At 35.6% G+C, this 16,893-nt stretch overlaps 2 protein-coding genes across 2 annotated transcripts; one reads left to right on the top strand and one right to left on the bottom strand.

The window, feature by feature from the left end:
• Window positions 1–564: 564 nt before the first annotated feature.
• On the bottom strand, window positions 565–3,079 carry LOC109154754 (protein FAR1-RELATED SEQUENCE 5-like). Its single transcript, XM_019302482.1, has 3 exons — window positions 2,298–3,079; window positions 1,969–1,978; window positions 565–1,851 (listed from the first exon to the last, which is right to left on the bottom strand). The coding sequence occupies exons 1-3, from the start codon at window positions 3,077–3,079 to the stop codon at window positions 565–567; spliced, it is 2,079 nt and encodes a 692-aa protein (XP_019158027.1).
• Window positions 3,080–8,277: 5,198 nt separating this feature from the next.
• Window positions 8,278–15,841, top strand: LOC109154821 (TMV resistance protein N-like). The gene is made up of 5 exons (XM_019302564.1): window positions 8,278–8,834; window positions 11,171–12,275; window positions 12,581–12,997; window positions 13,552–15,123; window positions 15,232–15,841. Exons 1-5 carry the CDS (start codon window positions 8,344–8,346, stop codon window positions 15,742–15,744), a joined length of 4,098 nt encoding a protein of 1,365 aa, XP_019158109.1. The 5' UTR covers window positions 8,278–8,343; the 3' UTR covers window positions 15,745–15,841.
• The last annotated feature ends 1,052 nt before the right edge of the window (window positions 15,842–16,893 follow it).

The raw sequence follows: 16,893 nt of genomic DNA, 5'->3' as shown, positions 1-16,893 counted from the left end.
AATCGTTTATATATGTATCATTTTATCTGCAAATTATTTTATAATCAAACAAACGCACTTTAAGTTTTGCAGTCGTGCATATTAGACTTATTTTTAACGCATCGTATATTAACTAATAATTAAACGCATATTAGAAAAAGAAAGTGTTAAGTATTGCCTTTGTACGCATATTAAGCTTTAATGTTGCGCAAGTTAAATGTTAATCGACACATGTAAAGACGTTGGCATTTACCACGGACCAAAGTTTCTATACATAAACCAACGCACATTCTGTTTCCGTATTACGCATATTAAGCTTTAATGTAGCGCACGTTAAAAGTGTAATCAACGCATATTAAGAATTAACTGCATGCAGGTAAAGTATTAATGACACGCACTTTAAGCTAGTAGCAGTGATTGTTAAACACAAATCAGTGATTAAAACAAAAACTAGTAATAGCTGGACATAAAATTCAAGTATCTCAACTGTAAAAAGCGTTCTGTAATGAGTTAACTAAGTATTTGTGTTTCATATTTGCTATCTATTTTTGGTCTCGACTGTGAAGGCGTTGAAAAAATAGTCTGCTATGCCTTTTTCTTACCCTTTTGCTTGTCCTTATTTTTGGGGTTAAGTGGACAAGTCCTGGTGTCATAGTGATCTCCTCTAACACCACAAAAATTACACCTCCTGCCCTCTTCTTTTTCCATTGCCAACTCCTTGCTGCTTTTGATACGCTTGCCGCTGCCCTTGTTCTTTGCATGTTTCGATGGAAGTATGTTGATCTCTGAAATTTCTGTTGATCCACAATATGATTCTATAACAGTCCTCCTGCTGTGCTGAGGGGACAATTTCTCCAGCTGTTTCTGTTCATTAATCACTTGGGAAAATGCAGCAAATCGCTCCATGTTTGAACCTGCCAGATCCATACAACAGTGTATATCAGACCACACTTTGTTCAGCAACATCTTCTTTTCATCCTTTGGTCCATTCTGATCATAAATGACACCATCTATTTCAAATGTAGCTTTTAAAGATGCGTCCTTAGTCCACCGATTAACCACGTACTTCAGAGGGATCTTTTCAAGATCTCTAAAGACAACAAATATGTGTCTACACAACAGTCCAACCATCTCAAACATCTTGCAACTGCATTTGGCCTCATGGTCATTTACATTGTGCACCACAGTAAATCTTTTGTTCTTTCCATCCATAATATCATAGTGCAACATTCCACCGTCTTCTCTAACACTCAACACCATACATTTGAAACAAGAGGCACATATTTCTTCCTGAACTTGATAGAAAACAGTAATGGTGTAGACGATTGAAGCGTGCTTTTCAATCCCCAGAGGCGTCTTCATATCTGGATTGTAGCCTTCATTGTCACTGTTGAGCTTTGCATTTGTGTTACGTTGTGATTTAAGAGCACTGTCAAAGTTCATCATGAATTCAACTAGGCTTGATTGGGGACCAGTAAAACGGCTGTACGTGTAGTTCTCACTTTTGGAACGAGAAGTTGTCCTGAGTAGACCCCCCATAAAGACATCTCTAAAATACGCTGGGATCCAATGGTTTCTAGCCTCAAACATAGTTGTAAACCAATTGTGTTCGACTAAGTTGTACTTTTCCATGAGCTCTCTCCACTGCTTCTCAAAATCAGGAGGTTCCAAAGATGACGTCCAAACGATTGAGTTCAGTTTGTTCCTGAATTCCTCATCCTTGTTCAGCGTAGGACCCACCTTTTCCCCAACTTTACACATGATGTGCCACATGCAATAACGATGCCTGGCTTGCTTGAAAACTGTTGGAATCGCCACTTTCATAGCTGGATCTTGATCGGTGACAATTATTCTCGGTTCCATACCCATTGCCTTTTTAAATTTTTCAAAGAGCCAAACATAAGACTCAATGTCTTCTTTCAACAGTAGTCCAGCACCGAATGTTATACATTTTTTATGGTTATCAACTCCGGTGAAGGGTGTAAAAACCATATTGTACCTACAAGACAAAAAGCGTCATCACAGTATACAGGTGTCAAAATGCCGCACTTAGAGAATTAGAGTAACGCACATTAAGTATTAAAATAGCACACATATGTAATTGAAGTCTAATTCTGGATATTCCGCATTAATATACGAGACAGTAGTGTTTAAAATGCGTGGTATAAAACGACAATGTGCGTTTATTTATATTTCAACTCTTTTTCAATAAAACAGTGAACATGTTTAAATCTTAACATGGCTCAACAGATCTGGCAATGCTAAATGTGGATTAATTAATGAAACGTACGCAAGAATGTGAATAGAATAATATATACCTGTTTGTTGAGTATGTGGCATCAAAAGAGACAACATCTCCAAATGCAGCAAAATTCTTTTTTGACATTGGATCTGCACAAAACAATCTGCTCATCTGCTCATCTTCATCAACTTCGTAGTCAAAAGCAAATGCAGGGCACATCTCTTGTTTTTTAATAAGATTATGCACCAGTATTTGTGCATCAGCTCCCAATATGTATGCTCTGAGATCCCTTCTAACATTCTTGAAGTCAGCTACAGTCGCCCCAACTTCAGAGTAATCCCTCACAATATGACTGTATAAACCGTGTGATTTTGATGCTCCAATATTTGCTTTAGCGCAATCGAGTATAAACTTCTGGTGAACACTGGAGATGTTTCTATTTCCCTTTAGAAACTGCCTTGCCAGAATCGAAGACATGCTGTGATTATGTTTTTCAATAAAAGTTGCAACTTGGTACCCAGCTGCTCCAATGTACTTAAATATAATCCTAGCTCTGCAACCAGTTCTGTTTGAAACCCTTCGCCGCTTTGGACGGGAAGGACCTTCCCCTGCATCTGCACTTGACTGCGATTGACAATGTTGAGCTCCTGTATTCTTAAATCCTTCTCTATTGCAAACGATTTGCTTTTGAGTTTTTGTCCCGTCACGTGCTGTAACGACGGAACTAGACCTCGTGTCAAACTCGACTTTGGCAGCATAATGATTGTAGAATTCAATACCAGCATCCAATGTTTTAAAAATCATGTTTACTGCTGGTCTGATTTCATCTTCACAGTGAGGAGTCCAATACTGTGTCATTCCAGGAGATATGGTCAATGTATGACCATTGCTGCTGCTGCTGGGACTCAAACTGGGGTTGTTGGTAGATTGAAAGTCACTGGGAACTGTAATGTATAAGCATGAAGTTATGATTTTGTTGTTGCAAGCCTCTACGTGCGTAAGGTGAACACTTAATATGCGTTAAGTTAATCAGATCATTGTCAATATGGCAGATTTATAAAATACAAGAGTATGTGCGGCAAGTGAGAAATTAACGTGCTTCAGGGTAATAGTTAACGTGCGCATGTTGAACAGTTAACATGCGTGAGTGTTTGTTAAAATATTATGTCATTACTTAACGTGCGTCAAAGAGCCCAGTAACATAACATGCGTCTGGAAAGGAATTAATGTGCGTGTGCTCAACGGATAACATGTGTGAGGCAAACAGTAATATGTGCCTTTTTAAAAATTATCATGCGGCTACCTAATCATCTACGTGCGTAAGGTTATAGGCTCGGATTAATTAAAGTAGCTCAGTAATTCGGTGGTTAAGTTGCATGCATGTAGTGCTTAATGTGCGTGTAATTAAGACAAGAATGATGCCAATACAAGTGCAGATAAAATTAATTTCAGAAAAGCGATAGAATTTGGGTAATACCTCGATCGAATTCTTCCATTATTGTTCGGTTGACGTTTTTGCTGGGTTTATGGTTTATTTTGACGAATATGATATTGAACGACGAAGAGAATAGATCTTATTGCCAATTCCGTAGAGATCATAAATTCGTCTGAGATTAGGAAATATCGAAGATTAGGAATCAATGGTGAATTTTGAAAACGCTCGAAGAAGAAGAAGAACAGAATTTTTTTTAATATAATCAAAAGGACAAAAATGCCCTTAATGAGCAATTCGCGCCTAAATTTTGCTGTTAATCTGATTCGTTCGATTCCGAGCTACGTGAGGCTTAGATTAAACCTCATTTTTCACGGGAATGAGTAAATGCACGGGAGCCCTTCCCTATATATATATATATATATATATATATATATATATATATATATATATATATATATATATATATATATATATATATACACACACGCACACACGTTCGCGCGCAAACACACACACACACCTTAATCCTCGATTAAGGTTATATCCTTGATTTTTGTCCCTCTTTTTGTATGCAAAAAAAATGTATACATTTTATTTTAAATGTTGTACATTCTAATGTTATTAGACAAAACTACCCTTACACCGTTATAACACCGTTAGTTTTTAATTCTAATATTGATAACACACCACTATTACCATACACCTATATCTATTATATCTTTTAATTATCATTTTATTAAAATCATTATATATTAATTTAATACTTAATTATATTTTAAATTAAATTTCTATGAATGATAAATTATATATGTGTGTGTACAAAATACATATATTATTTGTGTATATATAATTTAAATTATAAATTTTAATTATTTGTATTTATCAATGTTTTAATATTGGGCATGAATTTTCGCGCATAACGCGTACAAAATGTTAGTATATATGTGTGTGTGTGTGTGTGTGTGTATATATATATATATATTTATATATATATATATATATATATATATATATATATGTGTGTGTGTGTGTGTGTGTGTGTGTGTGTGTGTGTGTGTGTGTGTGTTTGTGTGTATCATGAAAACAACGTAATTTTGGGGGTGTCTATACGATATCTACATGTTGACTATTAATTGATCAATTATTTGCTTAAATTGAAGTAATGATAACATTAGAAAACATAATCGATCCAACTCAATTATTCAATTGCACTATATAATATTTGATGTTATAATTACACAATTGTATATCGATATAAATATTCTTAACATATTATACCAAATTCATTTCGTGCAACGCACGGGTGAAATACTAGTTTAAATTAATAAAACAACAGTTTTATTTCTAATAAATAACCTATTGAATAATATAAATCGTGTACTTTTTTTAATACTTAATGGTTTCAGCTTCTATCAAATTACGTAAATATTGTGTATTCCTTCTATATATGTTTAAGTGTAGATAACATGATGAATGGGTAATGGGATCTGGGGATTGCGGATATATACGTGAAAAGAAGTAATATTGCTCATAATCTCATATGCCCAATGCCTCTAAATCTGGCAAATTATACCAGGCCATGGACCAGAATCTACTTTACATTGCAGTTTACTACAATTGCAGTTTCATACAAATCAGATTTCAGAATTGATTTTTCAAGAGTTGGAGAATTTGTCAAGCAAATCGGATTATAGGTAGTGTGCGTCATTGGCTCCTGTTAACTTAGCCATCCCCCAGATATAAGTAAAGAGATGTACTAATGATATGATTTTGCCCCGTCTTTATCAATTCTTTTGATATATTTTCAACATGCAATTTGTGCAAGTAATGCATACTCATTCTTGTCATGCTATTCATGTTTGCAACTCATACAACAAAGCGAACAACTTTAAATCCAATATAATTATGAAACTCAAACAACAATCATCCAAAAAATAACAATAATAGGTTACTACTTTGTAACAAGAGCTTGAAAGATTTTCCTCCTATGCCACTTCCAAGTGAAAAAAAACACAAGATTGATTGAGAATAGGTTATTGTATGAAGAATCATCATATGACCGTGCATTTTTAACTGAAGAGAGTGAAGTTTTGAATTCGCAATTAACTGATGAGCAAATGATGGTATATGAAACAATTTATTGAAGATGTTTCATCAAATGGCACTGGTTTGTTTTTTGTTTACGGATACGGTATTATCAGAAAGACATTCGTTTAAAGAACATTGTCTTCGCATTTGCGCGCGTTCAAAAGGTGACATTGTTATTAATGTTGCATCGAGTGGAATAGCATCATTACTTCTCTCAGGAGGGAGGACTGCACATTCTAGATTTGCTATACCGATAACTCTAATTGAAGACTCTACATGCAACATTAAACAATTAAGTCATCTTGCGGAACTACTCGTTAAAGTCAAGCTAATCATTTGGGATGAACCACCAATGATGCAAAAACATTGTTTCGAGGCTTTGGATAGGACCATGAGAGATCTGTTGCGTTTTGTGGACAAACAAAGTGCTTAAAAGACATTTGGTGGTAAGACGATAGTATTTGGTGGTGATTTCAAACAAATCCTTCCCGTGATGCCGAAAGGTTCAAGACAAGATATTGTTTCCACAACTATAAAGTCTTCCTATCTTTGGAGTAACTACATGGTCCTACGGATGTCTAAGAATTTATAGTCAAATACTACGGAACCTGGTGTCGGTTGGTAGTAATCAGAGGAATTTGCTAAATGGCTGACCTCACTTGGTGATGGGATAGTCGGGGATCATAATGATGGTTTTGCTGAAGTTGATATACCACCGGAAATATTATTGCTATCAACAGGGGATCCAATAACCACGATTGTTGATAGTACGTTTCCTATATTCTGTACAGGTAAATGTGATAGTAATTGTTTCCAAAGTCGTGTAATAATTCTAGCACCAACTCTAGATGTTTTCAATTCAATAAACAAATACATGAACGACTTGAATACATCGCAAGACTGAACATATCTTAGTTGTGATACAGTGTGCCAATCTGATGCAAATAATGGTATACTTGGAGATGTGCACACTCCTAAATTCCTAAATGGTCTACGAGCTTCTGGTGTACCTAATCATTCATTAATATTGAAGGTTGGGTCACATGTCATGTTGTTGAAAAATATAGATCATACATTTGGTCTCTGCAATGGGACAAGATTGGTGTGACCAAACTATCTGAGCATGTGATTGAAGCCAAGATAATGGCAAGGAATAACGCAAGGACTAAGGTCTTAAAAGCTTAAATGACAATGACACTGTTAGACCCAAGGTTGCATTTTAAAGTTTAAAGAAGACAATTCCCTTTAATGCTATCATAGGCAATAAATATAAACAAAAGTCAATAGCAGACACTTTCAAATGTTGGATTGCTATTGAAGAAACCAATTTTTATCCATGGTCAATTGTCAATAGTTATGTTGTGCAACCGTGTGCACCATGCATGGTGCACACGGTTGCAAAATTACGTCGGTTTGACTAAAAACGCGCGTCCCCTTTTTTTTTTTTTTTAAATCAGTTTCGATTCCCTTCAACAGCATTATTGTGGATATATAGTTATGAATTTGTGGATATATATTTATAGTTATGAATTTGTGGATATATAGTTATGAATTTGTGGATATATAGTTCATTCATTCTGGATTTTGTGTTATTCATTCACTGTGGGTATATAGTTATGAATTTGTGGATATATAGTTATGAATTTGTGGATATATAATTTAAATTATGCACAAAAAAATGCTATTACCATGAATCGAACCTGAATTTTTTTTTAAGTGGGACGCGCGTTTTTAGTAATTACACATGTTAAACCACCAATTAAGTCATAAACAATGCCTTATATTACAATATAGATCAGATCATATGGTTTTCTTTTATTATTATTAAATGTTAAAAAATTATAAATATAAATATAAAATAAAATTTTGACCGTGCATCACACAAACAGGTCACAGGTGGCATACTAGTATTTGACTATTTGTAAATGGTGTTTTTTTTTTTTTTTTTAATTATTCTGGTTTCCACATATAAACAACAATTTGTGGGAGAAGAAAAAAATAAATGAAATAGTTATTTTGTTCTTATTTTTAACCATCTAAACTCCTATTTAACACATAAAGAAAAAATTACCACTTTAAAAATAATTAAGAGGACAAATATAAATTTATGAATACTTCAAAGAGAAAAAAAAAAGTGATATAAACCAATAATTCATAGAAGTGTCATTTAAAATGGTACCAAACTTGATAAGGTAATATACTCATTTTCACCAACCCAATAGGGTAGCTCAAGTGGCAAATGAGCTCTCTTTGTGGGGGAGAAATCCAGGATAACTTGGGTTCGATTTTCACAAGTGATGATTCCCTCTGGACCAGCTTCAGTGCCTCTCGGAGCAAACCGAGTGAACCTGAACCCTCCCACAAGCTGGACCAGCTTCAGTGCCTCTCGGAGCAAACCAGGTGAACCTGAACTGTTAAAAGAGGAAAGACCCAGACCTGGTTTACATCAAAAAAAAAAAAAAAATACTCATTTTCGCCCTTTTAATTAAGAAGTAAAGAATATCCCTATGTCAACAGTATTTAAACAAGCTAAAGGTTAACGTTGGCCATCCATTAACGATCTCTATCAATAAGATTTTAAAGACGTCGGTGAGGAAACATGGCGGCCGGAGACGGCGACGAGTGGTCCCTAGCGTCAGACGCAACGCCGTCGTACCGGTACCAGTGGGACGTGTTCCTCAGCTTCAGAGGCGAGGACACGCGCCACGGCTTCACCGACCGCCTCTACAACGACCTAGTGCGGAACGGCGTACGGACCTTCCGCGACGACGAGGAGCTGCCGCGCGGCGAGGAGATCGCGCCGGGCCTAATCGCCGCCATCCATGACTCGGCGGCTTCGATCGCCGTCATATCGGAGAACTACGCCTCGTCGAAATGGTGCCTGGAAGAGCTCGCAACGATTTTGGAATGCAAGCGGCTCATGCTTCCGGTGTTCTACGAAGTTGATCCCTCCGATGTGCGGAGACAGAGCGGCGCGTTTGAGCGGGATTTCCGGAACCATCAGATAACGGTCGACGCCGGTAAGATTCTCCGGTGGAGGGAAGCCATGACGAAAGCCGGAAATACCTCCGGTTGGGATTCCAAAGTCTGGTATTTAACTTTTTAACCTTTTATAATCTTATTTGTTGGTTTATTTGACTGTTACTAGTCAATTTGACTGTGCACGGACTTTGATAATCTTCTTTATTTATTATTTTCCTAATTTTAATTTTATAGTTAGTTGAAAAGTGAGGGTTAGGTAAATATAATATTTACTCATGTCGTTTTCAGATTAGAAACCTTTTTTAAAAAGGGCATTATGGCACTTTCTTTGATGACTATGAACTGACAGATACATATAAACTGACAAAAGCAAAGAAATGTAGGAAATGATACGGAGTATTAGAGCTCGTTTGGTTCACGGAAAATATTTTAATGAAAGTAGAATTGGAATTTTATGGAAAAATAATTACTAGAAAGATGAATTTCATAGTTTGATTGGTGGAAAAAGAATTATTGGGAATACTAATTCTATTGTTTGGTTAGATTTGGAATTGTAAGGAATAATAAGTATAAAGATCTATATGTCCCTACAAATTAATAAAAGTAATATAATTAAAAAAAAAAAGCAAGGGTAAAATAGAAAATCTATTCACTTTTTCTTCCCATCTTCCATGGAAAACAAAATCCTTGGTCCAACCAAGGATTTTGTTTTCCTCAAATTTAAGGAACCATGAACCAAACACTAGAAAACAACATTTTCTTTCACTTTAAGGAAAATGTTTTCCAAAGGAAAACATTTTCCTTTGGAAAACATTTTCCATGAACCAAACATCCCCTAAATTCTTTCACTTTAAGGAAAATGTTTTCCTTTGTAAATATTTTTTTTATATTTATAAATTTAATTGTTTACTCCTAAATTCTTTTTTTTTTTTTTTTAATTTTAAATTAAAATAACTACTTTTTTTAGTACTAGTGAGTAGTGACTCTGTTACAATGTAGCATCTGTCTATACTACTACTCTGTTATAATGTAGAATGTCAATACCCTCACGGGAGTGCGAACCTCCCAATTGGGAGAGCGTACTACTGACTCTGTTACAATGTAGCATTGGAGCCAATGCCCTCACGGGAGTCTGAACCTGTGACCTTCCATTTGCCACCTGTAACCTCTTGCGGGAGAGCTACAGATATACTACTCAAAAGATCTTTGACAATTAAAGAAACCACTTTCAAACTGAAGTTTTCATAAATTTGTGAGAGGAAATATAACAAATATTTCTAAAACATGAAAACCCTAATTATTGAAAATTAAAGGACATATTAGTTATTTCGTAAAAAAATTTCAAATTTCTTTCCGAAATCTTCATATATACACGACTATCACTATAAAATAATATCTTAAATTGTATTATTATATAAAATAATAGTCTTTTTTTTGAATGCTACTAGCTCTATTACATTGTAGTATCTGTTCATATACTTTCTCAACCTACTTAAAACACAAAGAGCTAATAACGCCTCCATTGAGGCTCGAACTTACAACCTTCCAAATGGAAGTCCAACCCGGGTACCATTGGACCACATAGTCCTGGTATATAAAATAATAGTCTAAGTTGTAATTGTTTAACAAATACTGGAACAACCCAAAGCATCCCTAAGTTGCACAAAACATAGGCTAATTTGCAAAAATTTACAAATGGTTTAATAGGCATCAAACACATGGTTTAACATGAAAAAATAAATTTTATTTAAATACATAACACATGATTTCAATTATTTTGCTTCTTAATTTTAGAATGATAATGTTGCCTTTTTGTTAGTATATGACTAACTAATAACAAATGTTGAAGTAATTTACATACAACCAAACGAAAAATGTAATAAACTAACATATTAAAATTATAATTTGGTGTATCTTCAATCCTAAGTAATCTCTTGCTTGTCATTTTTGCTTTTCAAATTCCTCCTCAATCAAGTATTTTGCAATAAGAATATCGCATATATGAAAATTCAGGAAATTTTAAAAAATTTTATAAAATGTTCAATACGTCCTTTAATAATTTAAAGATTCAAAATAAATTATATATTAATGCTAACAAAATATATAAATAATAGATTGAAATTGTTATTTTTGATATAATTAAATAGAAAAATTTACATAGAGTAATAATTATAAATTGAGTCTATAAGTATAATCAATGAATTAAAATTGCAATTTATTTCAATTTTTTACAATGTAACATCTGTTCATAACTATTTTCTCAATTGGAGTCCATACAACTCTACTGGGTCTCAAACCCCATGATCTCCCGTCCCCACACTCAAATTCATAACTTCCCATTTGAGAGAGCTACTCCATACCACTACACCACAAGGTCTACCTCTTGGAAATCTTTGGCGCCAAATTTCAGTCTTTGAGCCAAGTGATCATATTTTTCATTGCAGGGATGAGCCTACGTTAATCCAGTCTCTAGTGAAGAAGGTTTTGAGTAAGCTAAACAATACACCTTTAGGCGTAGCAAAATATCAAGTTGGACTGAATTCTCGTGTTGATGAGCTATTGAGGAAGTTGGATGTTAAAGGCAATGGTGTTCGAGTGCTAGGGTTATATGGAATGGGAGGGATCGGGAAGACCACTCTCGCCAAAGCTTTGTTCAATAAGCTCGTCATCCAGTTCAAGAAACGCAGCTTTATTTCAAATGTTAGAGGAATTTCTGGTCAGTCTAATGGCCTAACAACTCTTCAAAGCAAATTGATCCGAGATCTTAATTCGGGCTCTTTGTCGACCATACCTGACATTGCTGAAGGTATTCGTTTGATCAAGAAGTGTATTGAGAGTGAGCGAGTTGTTGTGTTCTTAGATAATGTGGATAATGTAAGGCAACTTCAAGTGCTTGCTGGACGGAAAGATTGGTTTTGTGAAGGGAGCAGAATCATCATCACCACTAGAGATATGCAGGTTTTGGTTGGAAATGTTGATGAAATTGTTGAGGTAAAGGAGCTTTCTCCCCCAGAATCACTACAACTCTTTAGTTACCATGCTTTTGGAAGAGAGGAGCCTAGTACAAAATTTAAGGATATTTCTGAGAAAATTGTTTCACTCACCACGGGTCTTCCTCTTGGTCTGGAAGTGTTTGGCTCTTTTCTGTTCTACAAGAAAAGGTTAAGGGATTGGGAAGATGCATTGCAAAAGCTAAGGCAAATTCGTCCTGGAGAGATTCAAGATGTGCTAGAAATAAGTTTCAATGCTCTAGATGAACAAGAAAAGTGCATATTTCTTGACTTGTCTTGTCTCTTTGTTGACAATGGCATTAAGAGGGAAGATGCAATTGACATATTTAATGGTTGCGGCTTCAGTGCTGAAACAGGAATAACAGATCTCACAGCTAAATCTCTTGTTAAGATCATTGATGGAAATGTTTTATGGATGCATGATCAACTCAGAGATATGGGGAGACAAATTGTTCGACGTGAAAGCTACAGAGATCCAAGTGAGCACAGTAGGCTCTGGGATTATCATGAAATCATGAATATATTGAAGAATCTAAAGGTAAAGTGGAGGAGTCTACTTGTTGACTCAAGAGTGTGGCAGTAAATTCAAATTTATTACTGTGTATTTGCAGGTTATGTTGCTATGCAAATGTTGTCAACTTTACACCTTCAAAATTCTTAATATCCTCATTCATATAATGTTTTAGCTGGAGGAGGATGATGCTGCCAAATATCTACTAATATGTGCATTTTGTCCTTATTCATACAGAGTATTTAATAACCCTTTTTAAATTGTGCTGAGACTCTATTTTAGATTTTGATATTTACTTCCATTATTTGCTTACTTTTCTTCACGAAATCTAGGGCACAAAAAGGATTGAGGGCATCGCCATTGACTTTGAAAAGAAGGATGATCTAGCTTCTCAGAAAGTACAACAGATCAACTTGCAGAAAAGATGTAGATGGGCATCTGCAATTGCATACTTGAAGCAAGCATATAACAGGTGTTTTGGGCATGCTGCAGGGGAAGAAGATGGAATGCTCAACACCAGAGCTTTTAAAGCCATGGCCAATCTAAGACTTCTTCGGATCAATTATGTTGAATTGTTTGGTAATTTCAAGTTTTTTCCTGCTGAAATGAAGTGGCTGCAGTGGAAAGGTTGCCCTTTACAATGTATTCCTTCTGAGTTTTGGCCTCGTGATATTGCTGTTCTTGATCTGTCTGATAGCAAGATTACGCAGGTATGGAACAATAAGGGATTGGATATCTTCCGGTATAAGGTGAGTATCAAGATTGATCAATCTTTTCTCAGTTTTACAGGAAATCTCCAATTTGATTTTGGACCATCTGTAAACGACCTTTGCATATTAAGTTTTCCTAAGTGGCCAGTGTCCTTAATTACCGCAAAAAAAAAAAGAAAAAAAAAAAGACTTTGGTGTAAAATTGAGACTCACAGTTTTCTTGGTGCACTCAGTAGCGTCGCAATTTAATCTACCCTTAAGAAATCAAAAAGTCTTCTAACTTTTCTCTTCTCATATCAGTAATAGAGTTGATAAACTTTCAGTATTGAACCGTGGCTAATTGTAGTTTTCTATAAGAATGAGTTTTGGTTTATTTTTATGTGTTTCTGTTCATATGGCATTAACTCTATAACTTGGTTTAAGTTGTGCTCTGGCAACCAAATCGATTACTAATTCTTAAGCACTGTCAGTGCTGATTCATATGTTCTCTCACCACTTTTAGCATTTAATGCCTTCTATTGATGGAAATTTGTGAAGTCCTTATTTGAACCTCAGTTATTTGATTGTTAACTCATTAGTGAAATTTTATGTAGATGGCAAAGAAGCTACATGTTTTGAACCTCAGTAATTGTTACCTTCTTGAGGAACTCCCTGACTTAACTGGCATTCCCTTGGAGAAACTGAATCTTGAAAATTGCAAAAAACTGGTTAAGATTCATCCCTCAATTGGAAACTTGAGAACATTGCTCTATCTGAACCTTAAAGGTTGTAAGAATCTTATGTTGTTTCCAAATGATGTCTCTGGCTTGAAACATCTTGAAAAACTTATCCTCTCTGATTGTTTCAGTCTAAGTGAATTACCGGAGGACTTGAGTGGGCTGAAATCCTTGAAAGAGTTACTTGTAAATGGGACATTGATAGTTACACTTCCCAAGTCTATTTTTCGCTTAAAAAGCTTGGAAATTTTCAACTTAGATGACTGCAGACGATTGAGAGTGCTGCCTGAATCCATAGGGAATCTGAATTCTCTTAGGCAGCTTTCTTTAAATGGATCGGCTTTAGAGGAAATGCCTGAATCTGTCGGAATGTTGATAAACCTAGAGACACTAAATTTGAGATATTGCAGATCATTGTCTTCCATTCCCAATTCCATTGGCGATCTGAAATCTTTACTTGAACTGTACCTTGATGGAACCTCAATCAATGGATTGCCAGAATTTGTAGGCTCCTTAAATCATTTGAAGCACCTTACGGTCAGCTATTGTAAGAATCTGACCGAATTGCCAAATTCTATAGGCAGATTGTCGTCGCTAATTTGGCTCTGTATGGATGAAACTTCAATATGTGAAGTACCTGATCAAGTGGGATATTTGAAGAACCTTGAAAGGCTTGAGATGATGAATTGCAATTCTATCAAATCATTACCAGACTCAATAGGGAATCTTTTGAGTCTAACCAGTTTGGCCCTGAATTACACCTCCATAGAGGAGTTGCCAGAGACAATAGGCTTTTTGGAAAGGCTTGAGACACTAAAACTGAATAACTGTTCAAATCTCCAGAGGTTGCCATCTTCAATTGGGAATCTGAAAAATTTGTGTTACTTCTATATGGTAAACACTGCAGTCACTGAATTGCCCGATGAAATTGGGATGCTTTCAAGCTTAAAAGTTTTGAAAATGCAGAAGAATAATCAGCCCTCTCAGGCCAATGACACAAGAGAGATCACTCTTCCAGAATCATTTTCAAATCTCTCATCATTGGAATATCTGGATGCTAGTGCATGGAAAATTTCTGGTAAAATTTCTGATCACTTTGAGAAAATGTCCTCATTGGATACTCTTAATCTTGGCCGCAACAATTTTTGGAGCCTCCCTTCTAGCATGAAGGGGCTCACTGTTCTCAAGAAATTGTTTTTACCTGATTGCAAAGAGCTCAAGTCTCTCCCTCCACTCCCTTCAAGTTTGGCAGAATTGAATGTTGCAAACTGTTCTTCACTGGAACACATATCTGATCTATCAAATCTGGGGAGTTTGCAAGAACTTCGATTTTCTAATTGCAAAAAGATAACAGATATTCCTGGTCTAGAAAGCTTGAAATCATTGAGACGGTTGTACACTGGTGGCTGTAATGCATGCTTGCCATCCCTGAAGCGAAGGATTTCGAAGGTGCTACTTCCCTCTCCCTCTCCCTCTCTGCAATCCCATGCTTATACTTAAGCCTTTTCCTTTTCCTTTGTTATCATATCTTACTAATAGGCTTGTGTTGGATGGCAGGACACACTAAGACATATGCGCTATTTATGTGTTCCGGGGAGTGAGATTCCAGAATGGCTTGTTCCAGAACTGCCAAGTTTTTCCCCTCGGAAAAACTGTGACCTCAAGGGTGTGATCATTGCCGTTGTTGTCTCCCTCGACCAAGAAGTACAGGATAGCTTCAGAGATAAAGTCCCCGCGATTGTGGACATCCAAGCGAAGATAATCAGACAGGGCAATGCCATCCTCACTACCACACTCTACTTAATGGGGGTTCCCAACACCAATGACGACCAGCTCTACTTGTGTAGATTTCATGAAACTAACAACCTTGTGTTGATGTTACAAGAGGGGGACAAGTTGCAGGTGGCAATGCGAGAGGCGCCGCGTTTCAGTGGGGTGCAACTGAAGAAGCATGGGATGTGCTTGGTTTACGAGTACGAGGATGATCTTGATGAGAGGGATGAAGAATTGTTTGATGAATCTCACCAATCTTTGTCAAAGAAACTGGCAAACTTCTTCAATGCTCTGTGATCAGTTTGGTGCTGGCTTGCTATAGGATACTTCATCTGGACAAATGGTCATCATTGTTGAATAATAATATTTTTGTCTATTTGAATGGCCATTAATAATATATTAATATATATAATCCCCACCCAAAAAAATATATATTAATATATTAGTATTAATATTAATAATATATAAGTAATGGATTAGTGGACTACTAAGAATATTAATAATATTAATTTCCAAAAACAAAATTAGTAATAATATTAATACTATAGTAATATTATCTTTAACAAAACTTATGCATTTTTTATCTTTAAGCAAAACTTTCTCATAAATATATTATTCTCTATGTTAATATTAAAATAATTTTACTTAATAGTGTATAAGTATTATCCGTGCAACGCATGAGTAGAAGGACTGCACACTCAAGATTTGCTATACCGATTGAAGTTAACAAAGATTCCACATGCAACATTAAGCATGGTAGTCCACTAGCTGAACTGATCATCAAATCAAAATTGATAATTTGGGACGACGCTCCTATGACGCACAAACATTGTTTTGATGAATTGGATAGGACAATGAGAGACTTAATGCATTTCTCAAATTCTAGAAGCTCAGAAATGACATTTGGTGGAAAAACAGTTGTCCTCGGTTGAGACTTTAGTCAAATACTTCCAATTATTCCGAAAGGCACTAGACAAGATATAGTACAAGCCAGTATCAATTCTTCTTACTTGTGAAACAATTGTGAAGTTCTTCGTTTAACGAAGAATTTACGTTTGCGTACTATTTCTACCGAAGAAGAGGTTGAGAAGTTGGAGACTTTTGCAAATTGGATTGCAGATTTAGGTGATGAAAAACTTGGTCAAGACAATGACGGTGAGTGCAATATAATTATACCGTCTCAGTTTGTATTACAAAACGAAGGTGATCCCATCAAAGAAATTGTTGATAGCACATTTCCTTCATACCGTAGTGCTAACATGGATCCTAAATATTTTGAGACTAGAGCTATTTTGGCTCCAACGTTAGATGTTGTCGACCATGTCAATGAATACATGAGCGATTGAACGGTATGGATGAAGCATCTTCTAAGAAGTATTTGACTTGTGATTCTGTGTGCAAGTCAGATACAAATGTTGATATGTAATCTGAAGTTCACACCACAAA

The sequence above is a fragment of the Ipomoea nil genome, unplaced genomic scaffold (genome assembly GCF_001879475.1).
Source record: "Ipomoea nil cultivar Tokyo-kokei standard unplaced genomic scaffold, Asagao_1.1 scaffold2653, whole genome shotgun sequence".
Lineage (NCBI taxonomy): Eukaryota > Viridiplantae > Streptophyta > Magnoliopsida > Solanales > Convolvulaceae > Ipomoea > Ipomoea nil.
Note: the sequence above shows the minus strand (reverse complement) of the source record. Positions and strands in the feature narration are given on the sequence as shown.